At 39.8% G+C, this 13,762-nt stretch overlaps 1 protein-coding gene across 1 annotated transcript; it reads right to left on the bottom strand.

Moving 5' to 3' along the window:
• Positions 1-322: 322 nt before the first annotated feature.
• Positions 323-13,478, bottom strand: LOC134350941 (sodium-dependent phosphate transporter 1-like). Its single transcript, XM_063056810.1, has 11 exons — positions 13,218-13,478; positions 11,087-11,651; positions 10,804-10,944; positions 10,179-10,264; positions 9,112-9,208; positions 7,728-7,847; positions 6,425-6,703; positions 3,476-4,034; positions 2,742-2,927; positions 1,294-1,378; positions 323-1,013 (listed from the first exon to the last, which is right to left on the bottom strand). Exons 2-11 carry the CDS (start codon positions 11,373-11,375, stop codon positions 858-860), a joined length of 1,998 nt encoding a protein of 665 aa, XP_062912880.1. The 5' UTR covers positions 11,376-11,651; positions 13,218-13,478; the 3' UTR covers positions 323-857.
• Positions 13,479-13,762: the final 284 nt, after the last annotated feature.

Genomic DNA, 13,762 nt, shown 5'->3' with positions numbered 1-13,762 from the left:
TTGATTTCCCTCATGGCTGCTGCATGACCCACCAAGTTTCTCCAGTGATGTGCTGCTCCAGATTCCAGCATCTGCCGTCTCTTGCGACTCCAATTGTGATTTTTTTTAAAACATACCTTGACTATGTTGTCCCATAATTGATCTTTCATTTGTTCAAATGTGAGATACACCTTTACTAATAATGCCTAACTTGTACTGGCTAAATTAGATTGTAAATTGGGTCACAATATAGAGACTCAGTCTGCAACTTTGGATATTGCATTAATCAGTTGCCATATCTGTGGATGCCCTACTCCAATCTTCCATGAAATGAAAATGTTTAAGAAATACAAAGAAAAATACAAGGTATGCTAATCTTTAATGAACATTTGACCAATTCAATTACAAATGAGTAATTTTCTATAATAGTTAGATTTAAATGGAAGACTTTGTAAAACAACTGCTCATTTGATTGCCCCACTCTTTGGTACCTTACTGTGGTCTTAACTGGATTCTAGTTGCTTACCATGTGGCTAAATGAGAATCCAGTGCTTTATGCATACATGTGTTAAATTCAAACTCAGTTCACAGTATTAAATAGCATTATACCTTGTTTAAAAACATGCAGTAATATAAACACTATACAAAACAAATGACAATGGTTCAAATAAAAAAAGTGAAATTATAAAGGAAAAAAAAACAGCATTTAGCCAGTCAAGTTGGACTCTCTTGCAACACATACTGATGTTAAAAAGACTCAAGTTAAAGCTGTGACTTCCATTGAATAGGTTTCACATTAAACAATTTGAATAAACAGGTCTACAGTAGCACAGTAACAACCATAACACTTTGCTGAAGATAGGTGGTACTCAGCACATTTACAAGATAGCATATTTGAATACAGCCATGATGGCAGCACTAATAAGACCAGAGATGGGTACTGTAACAAACCACGCCATGAAGATGTTTCGAAAGAGGCGCCAGTCAACAGCTTTTTTTGCACGCATCCACCCAACAGCTACAACTGAACCAACCTGCAGAAACAAATACAATACATAGTGAAGTGGCAATTCACAGGTTAATAGGAAGCATGCTTTAGCCAATTTTATCATGAATATGTTTGACAATGTCTTAACATGCATGAATGGGAGGAGAAATAAAAAAGCCAACTGCAAGTCTCAAGCCCATGGTCATTGAAACTGGCCTGCCATGAACATAGCAATTCAATATTAATCAAGAACATTGTATTTTTTTTGCACTGAATACTTGTTGATTAAATTGTCACAATTGGAAGACCCAAGTAGCAGAACTCACCTTGCAATGTGTTGTGCTAACAGGAAGACCATTATTTGAAGCAAGAACTACAGTGAGAGCAGAGGCCAATTCAATACTGAAGCCACTATAAAAGAAAAAGTAAATAACATTATTCCACTTCATTGGCTAGTATGCTGGAAGAGAATTTCTAGCCAGTTCACAAATCACATTAAATCAAAACACAAATCTAATAATATTATAATTACCTAATCCCAGTGCAGTTCACTTCCTGTTTAGTAAGTCCTGCAAACAAAGCTATACAAATGCAAGATCCTGTCCCAAATGACTCCACTGGTGTTGGTGAAATCTCAAATTATGATGAGATAGATTGACTGGTGGAGATGCAGGTGACCTCAACCTCACAAGCAAGGCCAAGGAACTGATTATAGACTTCAGGAAGTGAAAGTCATGAAAATATACATCATTCCTCATTGAGGGCTCAGTGCTGGAAAGGGCAAGCAGCCTGAAGTTCCTGGGTGTCACCATCTCAGAGAATCCATCCTGGGCTCACAGATGCAATCATACCAGAAATCTGTAAATTTCTACAGATGTATGGTGGAAAGTGTACCAACTCATTCCATCATAGCCTGGTATTGTGGCTTCCACAAGATTACAACATGCTGCATAGCATTGTATATTGTCAGCCAGCCAAAGGGAATCTTCAACAGGAAGTGTCTCACGGCTGCATCTATCATCAAGGACCCCAACCATCTGGGACACTCCCGCACTGAGGAATAGGAGCCTGAAGACCCAAAGTACAGTTTCATTAGGAACAGGTTCTTGCCTTCTGCCATCAAATTCTGAAGGGTACACGTACACTGACTTGCAATTTATAATTTCTTTGCACTGTGCTGCAAATCAGCAAATTTTACATTGTCAGTAATAAGCCCTCTGCAGATGCTGCCTGACCAGATGAGTTCCTCCAATAAAACAGACATTTTATTCAAAAGTTTTGTGTTTCAGTCCTTTCAATGAAATAAATACAAGGATTAAAATTGATTTGTTCAAGAGAATGTATCTGCTGTACAACATGCTTCTAGATTATCTGGACGACAAGGATTGGCCTTTCTGAATTCTTAGAACTTTGTGTATTTTTATTCATACTACTGTTGCTGTGGAATAAAGACTGTGGGAGGTCTTTGGAGGAAGAATGAAAAGCTTGCGACTATTTTATCTGGTGAAATTATCCAATAACACCCATTCAGAACAGAGTGTCTCCATATTACAAGGAGCCAAAATTCATAATTTCAAAGATTAAAAATACTTTGCTTACCCAGATAGTTTTAAGCCATTAAACTAACTTTTAAATACCAATATTTCTTTCAGCCTTTCACTTAAATAGATCCTGCAGATTCTAGCTAATCTAATTATCAAACAACCTTACAACTCATTTACATGCAGAACCTTCAACATAAAAATACTCCTAAAAATCCCCTAAAAGGACTTACCTTGAGGGAGTAATTGGTGTCAGATCCTTGCCCATTGTCTGAATAACTCTACGACCCCAGACCCACAGGCCAAGACAGATGCCCACACCTCCATATAGCAGAAGCCAGATTGGAGTATCAGTTTTTGAATCAACATCTTCTGTTGAGTACACAACCCATAAAGCAACCAGAGGACCAATTGCATTACTAAAAACAAAAACAAAAAGTTAGCATTGTGGAATAAAAACAAACCGACTAGTCTCAAGCATTTAGTTTTGATACAAACAAATATCTGCCCATGAAGCTACTGAACAGAATACTTGTCAATATTATTTCTAAACTGGGTGCAATTTTTCTGTATTCATATTTTAAATATTAATCCAATCTGTTGTGCTACAGTACATGTCTATAAACTAAAGTTTAAATTTTAAATATTGTATTTCTTTATTGTGGATAAGAACTTTATTTTTCCTCAACATCTTGGTCCTTTCCAGTCCTATAGCTCAATGTTAATTCTCACCATTAACTAGATTTCAGATAAGGCTGTAAGAGTTTATTGGACACACCCATGTGTACTGTATAATGACCTACATAAAATTAGTTTAAAAACAAATCTTGTGCAAGTTCACATTTCTCTCTATCAGGAAACTAATTTATACAGAAATAATGGAAAACCCAATATTGTTTAGGAGTTTCCTGACCAAATTGAGAGGTGTGTATATCCCTTGTCAGGAATTAAAAGCAAATTTACTCACCTAACATCATTGCCACCATGAGCAAATGAGCCAAAGCAGGCTGTTAGGATCTGCAGGAACTGGAAAAGTAATGAAACTTCGGGCTTCTCCTGCTCTCGCCATTCATCCATTGACCCATCACTGCACTTGCGCTCCGTTTTTTCAATTTCAAGCGTCACACTTCTATCCTCGGACGTTGTATTTGAGTCAGCCATAGCATTACAGTAACTACTGTAACTGTCCTGTCGGATCCGTTTCTTTGATTCCAAGCCAGGTGTCAGCTTTTCCATTTCCTCTGCCTTTACTTCTTCTTTGGGCTTGAAAGAAGCCAGAGGCATGCCACAAATCGCCATAGTGTAACAGGTATAGCTGTTGTTGCGACGTAGTGGCCTGCTTCCTGGTTCACCTGAGTCCCCAGCACAGTCTATCATTTTAGCCAAATGCAACTTGTGAAGAAGTTCTTTGTACAATCCCGAATCCTTGTGTACAGTGTGATAGTGACCTGTGTAGCTGTTGGTACTGGTCTGATTATTGATAACTTGGTTGAACTGCACATGACTGCTTCCAAACTGTACAGTTCCTAAAGGGATAATAAACAGAAACAAAGGCATGAAGCACAGCTGGTTGCACAACTATTATGATTCACTACTTCCTGCTCCTAAACTCACAAGAGTCGTTAACATCTTCTCAGCCTGCTTCTTGCGAGGTTTTTACTCTTCCTGATTTGGAACTTGTGTCTTAACCACTACAGTTAAAATCATCATTGCATTACTCAACCCAGCTCCAGACTCTGATCTAGTTTATACCACCTTTCACACATCTAGACATCTCCTTCCAGTATTCTGAGGGAATCTGTCCAACTCCCTTCCAGTATTCTGAGGGAATCTGTCCAACTCCCTATCTCAATAGCTCACTCAGACCTTCATCTGCAGATTTCTCAGAAAGTCTTGCAGTGATTAAAATTTGATTACTGTGTTCAGAACATCCTCGTTTACACTGAACAAATTAATTTACTTTACAGAAGTAAATTCAGTCTTCAAAGATGACCAGAGCTTACAGATGCTTTTACTTAATATTCCATTGCAATCTAATCTGTTTTTAGGTCAGTAACTGTTCTAATTAAAGCAAAAACAATGAATTGCATTTCATCTTCTAATTACAACCCTCATGGTCATTAAATGCTTGCTTTTAATATCAGAAATGACCAGTTCTGATGAAATACCTTTTCAATCTAAATGTTCACTGGTATCCTTATCTCAGTTCTGGGATCCTTCCCTTCTCTAGTCCTCCGATCAACAATAAGACTTCACCACTCTCTCAACCAGCTGTACTACTGTTTATACTGGTAATTGAGACCAAGGGCTAATTCTATTTGTTCTCTCCACCCCTTTCATGCAACTTAAAGCTACGTCCACACTTGACTGGATAATTTTGAAAACGCCGGTTTCGCGTAAAAACGATAGGCGTCAACACCAGGCGTTTTTGAAAATACCTCCGTCCACATTAAAACAGGTATTTGGACGAATCTCCTCCTACTGGGCATGCGCAGGACACATCTACACAAAACACACAAAGAGGAAACAGTATACTTAGTACATGTTTGTACAGTTAAAGACTAGAAAAACTTAAAAGGAAATTACCAAACGACAGACAGCTGTTGGCTCTCGCGCAGGAGGACTTAAAACTAAAAAACAGAAAAAATACTGGAGCGTATGGAGGCAACCGACAGGGAGTTCATGGACAGTACGACCCAGCTGACGACGAACATTGAAAAACTGACTTAACACTGTTGCAGAGGGATTTGCAATGATGAGAAATATGATGGCTCCCCCCCCAGTACTTTTCACCGCCACAATACCAGCCTCATAGCCACTACAATAGCTACACACACGGACACACAGACCCCCGGGTGGCCCCACCAACATCTTCCCCACTCCCACAGAGGGGTCACCCTGGAAACAGTTCCTACAACCATAGACCGATGAAAGGGACGACAAGTGTTTTTAAAACCTCCGGTTACTTTGTACACACAATGCTGAACCAGCGTTTTCAGATTTAAACACCCTGGAGAGCATTTTAGAAAAACTGTTTTCAGGGGAGAAAAAACGCCATTTCAGTGTGGACAGAGGATCAAAACGAAGAGAAAAAGCTTCAGTTACAGATTTATCCGGTCTAGTGTGGACGTAGCCCAAGTTTCAATCAACTATGAAAACCCAAGTTATTAGTCCATGGCTGCTTAACTTGGACATTTCCAGCATATCCTGCTTCTATTTCAGATTGATCCCAAATGCAGATGCTGACAATTGTTCACAGCATCAGGTGAGCCTACTGACTAGAAGCTTAAAAGGAATGAAGTATGCTGCCATGCAAATTTTTTTTGTTAACAAATACTGGATAAATTTCTCTAGCTTCAAAATATAACAACAAATTAAGTTTTTGAATAGCTCCTTACCAAAATAAAAACAGCAATTGACTGGAGGCCATTTTAAAATAAAAAAGGAAAGACCACTAAATCTCCTCAGGAAGAAAATTAGCAGCCTTGTTGAAAATACTATTTTGAATTGTTGCTTAAAATCACAAGTTTAAAATCTTGAACAAAGAAATAAATTACATTTCTAACTTTTAAAAAAAAAACTATACCTTTCAAGGTCATCCTATTACAAGAACTTAATTTGATTTCTTTGTACTTAAACAATTTGAAATTCAGGGTTAGCCTGTACACTAACTTTGCAACTTCATAAAACTTGGCAGGGAGCTGAACATGTATAGCAAAAAATGTCAACAATTACCATATAGTTTCACTTAGGAAAGCAACAGTTTCTAAAGGAACAAGTAATTGAGACTAAATATTTACTGAATTGTTGGTGTTGACTCCAATGCAACAGCTGAAGTATTGGTAAGGAGTTCCAGGCAAGAAATGCGAATGAAAATTGTTGAAATATACAAACTGGAATATGCTATATCTCTTACCGTTCATCACACGATCAATATTGGTTTCCTTTATCTCTCCATTAGAAACACTATCCTTTCCTACATCCTCTGCTGAGTCCCCTATGAAAGCAATTCTTCCACTCTGCTTCATAGGCAAAACAGCAGAAACCGTGTCAGTCACAGGAGTCTTGATTTCAGATGCTGTGTCAGTCAAAGGAACTTTCAAATGCGGCTCTTCCAGGTCTTCTTTGGATACTGAATAGTAATCTTCACTCTTCTTGTCTAGCATATTATCTAAATTGGAGACTTTTCTCTCTCCTGTTGAGCACAAGAACCAAAATGAGTAACCTTTACCTTCTGAACAGAAAAAAAACAATTAAAGTCAAAGTTCATCCATTCAAGATTTCATTAAAATGAAATTCAGTTAATGAAAAGATTGTGGATCAATCTCTACCACACCCCTAACTTCAAAAGCAGTCTTCTTGCATATAGAATTCAACATCAATAATACACAGCAAGTTAAAATAGCAAGGTGGTGAAAAGCTTGCAAAATTTGCATTGTTTTTTCAAAAAGCTGGCTTGAATATAATTGCATTATGACTTCCGCAAATAGACATCCCAGGCAATACCCCATTGACTTAAGAATCCTTTATAGTCAATTTACTGTATCTAGCTTTGTTTCTATCCATAGTAAACAAGTCAATCCAGAGAGCAAATATTAACTATTTACTGCAGTGTTTACTCCTTATGCCACACAAGTTCTTTCAGCCTAACTAATGTTCGGTAGAACAAATAAGCAAAATAATTGCATACAAAACAGCTACCATTAATTACCCAAGAATCCCACTTAAATGCAAAATCAATAATTGAGTGGTACAGTTATCCAGAGTTGGTTCCTACTGAAAAGTATACTTACACATTCTGGCATAATTAGGTACCTGAAACAGAATCAAAGACTAGCTTTATAAAGCTGCCGGAGGGTTTTTAACCTGTAATGTTTCTTTCCACAGATACTTCCTGATAATTGAGTGAAGTGTTTTCTGTTTTATTCCAGCTTTATAAAGTCATTTCCCAGCTTCCTGGAGCCAGGGTGGACATTGGAAGTAAGAGCAAGTAGATTCTAGCCCACCTTAGCCTGGTGACACTGTTTCTCTAAATAAATGTTAGCCACAACAAATATGCACTTCATACGAAGGGAAAGAAAAGATGTTACATATTGTTGGACATTGCTTTTCAGTAAATTCAGAGCTGTTAACTCATACCCTCACCCTACACTTCCAATGCACTCACCTGAAAGCCCAATGTGGCATTTCGACCACTGAAGTCTCTAAATTTCACTTACTTTCGATTTTTCTCTTCATTATGGGACAGACGATGAACCAGACGATGAATGCACAGATCACAGCGCTTCCCAATGTAATCAAAATTGTACCCCAGAGTGGAATCCGGTCAAATCCCAGTACTAGGATTTAAAAAATTACTTTAGAATCACAAAAAACTGCCCTCAACACATCATTTCCACCCTTCCCAAATAAAACTGAACAATTAGATTATTTACTAATGATAAACTGGAGTCCAATAGAAAGAAATAGTGTAACTCAAGACTCTGGGGAAAGCAGTTGTAAAAGTACATTGCCATCCAGCTCTGACATTACTGAAAAATGTGGTTCACAAATTGGTCTTTTAGAATGGCAAAAAAGAAATTCCAGGTTTTATCCTCAGTTTGAATTTCAAGGGTATACACTATTCATACAAATGTAGAAAGACTACTTTAAAAACTCAGTTGTAGCAGTGACTTAGAATGCACACTGACACAACTTGACACCATTTTCGTCTTCATGGAAATCATCTTAATCCACTGCTGCCAGGTAGTGTCCTAGGTTCATTAATGATAACGCAGCATAACTAGGTGTTTTTTTTTAAAAAAACGCACCAGGTAGTGACAATCCGAATGCTTGATCTATGAAGCACAATTTTAATTATCATTTAACCATACTTGAATATAGCCAAGACAAAACAGAGTTCCTCTGATGCCAAGAAGCAAAACACATTACCAAAAGCATATTGTGCTTTGTACAGTTGGTAATGTGTTTTGCACCTTGGCCCCAAGGGAAAGCAGTTTCATTTGGCCCCTATCCTCTGGTTTGAAGACTAATGTGGTCAAACATTTTTCAATGCAAAGGCACACTTTCAAAATGAGAGGCTGATTTGCTTGAAGCAGGAGTGATTAAGGGATAGGTGGTAGAGGAATCTGAATGAGGTATACAAAATGAGGGGCATCAATAAGATAAACAGCAACAGACATTTACAATTGACAGATATCCAAATCCAGAATGCACAAGGGGCTGGTTCAGAAGTCAAAGGAAGATTTTTCAACAATAGTTGGTTCTAGAATGCACTGCTCAGGGAGACTCAGCATTTAAATCTCTAGATCAGGGGTTCCAACCTGGGGCCTACAGATCCCTTGCTTAATGGTATTGGTCCATGGAATGGAAAAGGTTGGGAACCACTGCTCTAGACAAACATGAATCACAAAGGCATGCAAATTCATGGTGCAGGAGCTGGTAAATGAATTAGTATAGCTGGGAGAATGGTAATGGATCTAGTTGAATGATCCATTCTGTTCTGTAAGATTCTAACGAAGTGTTAAGTGTTTCTTTACAAAAATGCTGAAGGCCAAAAGAAATAAATTGCTCTACTTGGGTTCCAACGTAGTCAATACTTACAAGGTGCTCCCGTATATATAATAGAGAAAAGATTAATTGCAATTGTGCAGGCATAGAAGACCGGCAGAGCTCGGAGTCCATTTGGCACAGGGTCAGCCTGAAACACAAGTACCGAATTCAATAAAATGCTTTCTTCCCTTCCCATTTGTAATCTAATCTTCAATGTTCAGAAATCTGACCAGGACGTACATTTCATGAGTTAATTGCTATTGTTACAAACCTGTAAATCCCTGACATAGCAAAATACCCTGGGTGTGACACCAATCCCAAAAGAACAAATGGGAGATAAGCTTCAATTTTCTTAAAGGGGACAGAAAAATCCAAAGAGGAATTCAGGATAGACAGCTACCAATATCAAATAGAGGATACACTAAAGTCTAGAATGAGTACAGCAAAAAGTAGGAATGGAGGCAGCTACAGAAAAAAAACAAATACACAGATTCAGATTATTAGGTTTCAAGCTCTCTCAAATCGAAACTAAACATTATCAGTGATTAACACTAGCTTAAAAAGGTATACTGATAATCCTTGCAGTGATCAAACTTTGTCATTATAGTCTGTATCCAACCATCCAAAAAAAAATAAGTTTGTGAAGGACCGGAATGGATTACTTGTGTGGATTGCTATAGTGGGCGAGAAGCAGCTTGCTGCTGCAAATCTTTGTATGGGAAGATTGAAATATTAGATTGACTTGGAAAATATAAGAACAAATTCAGGTGGATATTTCTTCTATCATAACCTTGGTATGCAGAAGCCATAATTTTCAAATTTATTCAAAATCAACAATTTAGAGTTCTGGAATTCAACAAATCCCACTGCAGAGGTTACCAAACTGTTTTGATACTACCTCCCAAAACCCATTTCAACCACTTTGGGGGGGGGAAAAATACAGTCAAAAGGCAGATTGAAGCATCACCTCGGAGTTATATTCTTGGCATCCTGATATTCCTTCAGCAGAACAACCTCTAAACTCCATCAGCACCAACAGGGCAGCAATTCACCAGCAGCAAGCACAACTAAAAATTACCAAGTACAGCTTTTGCCAACTCAATGAATTAACAATTTACCTTGCGTAAAATAAAGCAGCGGACCAAGTAAAAGACAGCAGCAGACATGATTCCAGACAGCAGAGGTGAGATGAACCAAGAAGCAACTGTGCAAATTGAAAAAATATAATGTTAGCAGAGGTAAATAACACTGTTCCTGGAAGTACAATGAGCTAACTTTGGTTCAGATTTGTGCTGCCCATCACCGCCTCAACTGCTGTAGTGAGCTGGTTAAGTGTCAGATTATGAATTTAAAATTACTGGCTGCACACTTGAACCTGTTATATTTACATACCAGTGAAAGAATCAAAAGAAAATGTCCACAATTCTAAACGATCCTACAAATCATTGATTTATGTCTACAAGGAATAATAAATTACAGGAAAGAAACAAGCCTAAAGATAATTTTAAACTATTCAGAGTCAACCATGATGATTAATGAAATTCTTCCAGCAAAATTTATGATTTGTAAGAAAAATTTGGTTATCATTTGCTTAGGAAAGTAAATGCATCAAATATTATCTAGCAACCAACTTAATGCACAAAGAGTCTGTCCTGCAACTGTTGCCTGTACTCTCCAGACTACCACTATGGAAACATTGCGGCCTTACACATTTAACTATTCTGAGCCCAAATTACAACTCACCAATCTTCAGCAGCTCTAGCCACTTCACACCATAAGCACCTGTAGCCACCAAACAAAAACCAATGGTTGCACCCACAATGCAGTGGGTACCAGATATAGGGAGCTTCAAAAATGAAGCTAATAACTGCCAGACAGCAGAACCTGTAGAAGACAGAACATTTCATCTCAAAGTGTTTGTGTGACATTAAAAGATTACTTTTCAATTATTAACAATGATGTTCTAAGAAAATCAACTTAAACTTCCTGGCACAAACTTAGGGAGAATGCATCACTTGTTACTTACCAAACATGGCACTGACCGACCCAGCCATAAGCACTTGTTGACTCGAGTTGAACATGTCCACATCAATTATTCCTTTGCGAATGGTTTCACTGACTTTGGCACCCAGCAGTACAGAACCCAGTGTTTCGAAGATTGTTGCCAGGATGCAAGCTCTTCTGAGTGTCAGCACTCCAGAACCAACAGCAGTCCCAAATGAATTGGCAACATCATTTGCTCCCACTGAGAATGCCAAAATAAATGCAATGATGAAACCCACCACGACCATCCATACATATTCCTCCAACGCCATGGTCACTCGAGTTATAATGCTTTAGAGGTATGGATTTAAAAAAAATACTATCGACTTAAATATACAAAATGAGGTAACAAAATATATTGATATGTAATAAATAATGGATTAAATAGAATGAAGATTAATGTGCACCACACAAGTACTGTGCAGTAGTATTCGCTATCCTCTGTGTTTGATAGTCTGTCTTTGACTGTCTTTACAAAAGTCAGCAGTTACAGGAATTGTATTGAAATCCATTGTGGACACGACAATAGATTTGGATTGTTCTTCATCCTGTGGGAAAATAGAGGATACATTATAAGCATGTTGTAATATTCCTGTATTCACAATTGACAAATTTCCATATGCAATGCTCAGTTTGTGAATAAATTCTTTCAACTGCACTGTTAACCAAAGATTAGAAATGACGTCTGATTGATATTTCATTTAGTACACAAGCCAAGTAATCTCCAATACAGTATAGATTCAAAACCAAAATCACGAATAACAAATTCAGATTAAATTCATTCTAACCAAGGTACTTTGTCAGTGGCATCAAGTGCCATTAAAATTCTTTCAAAGATTTTAACTTGAGTCACATTAAAGCTTCAGAAGCAGAAAGCAAGCTATTTAACTTAAGCCGTATTTAAAATTCGAATTCTGAATTTACAATCCCTGTAAACGGACAGTATAATCAACTTATTTTGATTGTTAGTCGTCCCAATTTTGGGGCCCCTCTGCTGTCCGCAATTCACCCAAGCTTTTGAATGTTCCCAACAATCTGGCTCAATAAGTCATTTCCTAAAATATTAAAATACTTTTCATATTTATAATAGGAAACAAAAGGCAATGAAATTGAGATAATCAAACATGGATTTCTGGAATGCAACAACGTTCAACCAAAGCACCAATGAATACAGTATCGGTTAGAGATTGAAGTATTTTTCTGCATAATCCTTAACTTTTGCCATTATTTCGACTGCAACTTAAATCAAACATGCAAATGTTAAAATGCTTTGCTCATCCAGCCATATCTCAAATGGTGGAAACTACCAGGAACATTTAAGTCGAGTAAAATATCGATTATCTATCAAGAATAACAATACCGATGTAACAGCCTTATCAAAATTGTATCATTTCTTAATGCACGCATTACTAAATGACAATAAGAGGACTGCGTGTCCTCAATCTAAAAAAAAGACAAATCGGTTACAATACCAGCCTTTATCAGTGTAATAATATTCGGAAGCACAGTCAGTTGGAACAATTTCAAAACGCTGTTCCTTTCGCGCCTCCCTAACATTTGAAAACAGCAATCAGGAAACGGGTTCCCGCCAACAAAGCGCCGGCCCCAGCCAGGCGGGCTGCGGGGTCCGGCCGGTGCCGGCAAAATGCCGCCGCTCTCCCCCCCGCAAAAAAAACAAGGGCCCCCTCCTCTCCCTCTCTCAGACCCTCCAAATCAAGGGCACCCTCCTCTCTCACACCTCCCCCCAAAAATAAATATCAAGGGCACCTACCTCCCACTCAAGGGCACCCCGTTTTTGTCCGAATACCCCTGCCCCGGACAGCACCGGCTCTCCCCCCCTCACCCCCCGGACCCGGACCCCACCACGCGCGCCGGCACGCTGCGCCCCCCCCCCGGCCGCTCCGTGAGCTCCCCCTGGCGCCGCGACCCGGCCCAGCCCGCCGGCTGAATGAATGAATCAGGCCGCGCCGCCGGATTGTTCCGGAACGCGCCGGACTCCGGAGTCGGCGTCAGCCCAGCGGAAAAGACCCGGGGCCCCCTTTCCTCCCCCAGGTGCGGCGGCAGGGAGGAGGGGATGTCGGCCTTCGGAAGTAAGGCCGCCCGGTGCGACTCACCAATTAATAGTGCGACTCCGACGGATCGAGGTTAGAGCGAGTGCGGCTCGGGTAGGTGGTGAGGGCCGGCCGGTAGGCCACGCTCCAGGCTTGAAGCCGCGGACTCCTCGGCAGGCTGGGCGCTCGCACGCAAGACCTCTATCAGCGGAATGCCCCCGCGCTCTTTGGCTTTTCCCCCCGCCCTGGTCTGCGTCGCTCAGTGGAAATCGCAGCTTCCTACCGCTAGCAGCCCACCATCCACCGCATAGCTCCGCCTCGCCAGCTCTTATAGGGGCGACGCACGCTCGCCGGCCCAGCCCCGCTGGGCGGGGCGGCTCCGTTCTGCAGGCGGGTCGAACTCGAAGCTCTCAATTCCTTTGCCACTGAGCCACACTGTCAAACAACCTGACACATCCTTGGGGACGTGGGGAGAAACTGTTCGGTGAGAGCAGGCAAACTCCCGGCCGACAACGGGACTGGGTCCTTGGAACTGCTGTGCTTGAAGCGATGGGCCGAACGGTCATTATGATCAAGTCAGGTCTCTAGCACTGGTAAAGAACTTGCTG

Source organism: Mobula hypostoma, chromosome 8, assembly GCF_963921235.1.
Source record: "Mobula hypostoma chromosome 8, sMobHyp1.1, whole genome shotgun sequence".
NCBI lineage: Eukaryota > Metazoa > Chordata > Chondrichthyes > Myliobatiformes > Myliobatidae > Mobula > Mobula hypostoma.
The sequence above is the reverse complement of the archived record's forward strand: the minus strand, read 5'-3'. Positions and strand labels throughout refer to the sequence as shown.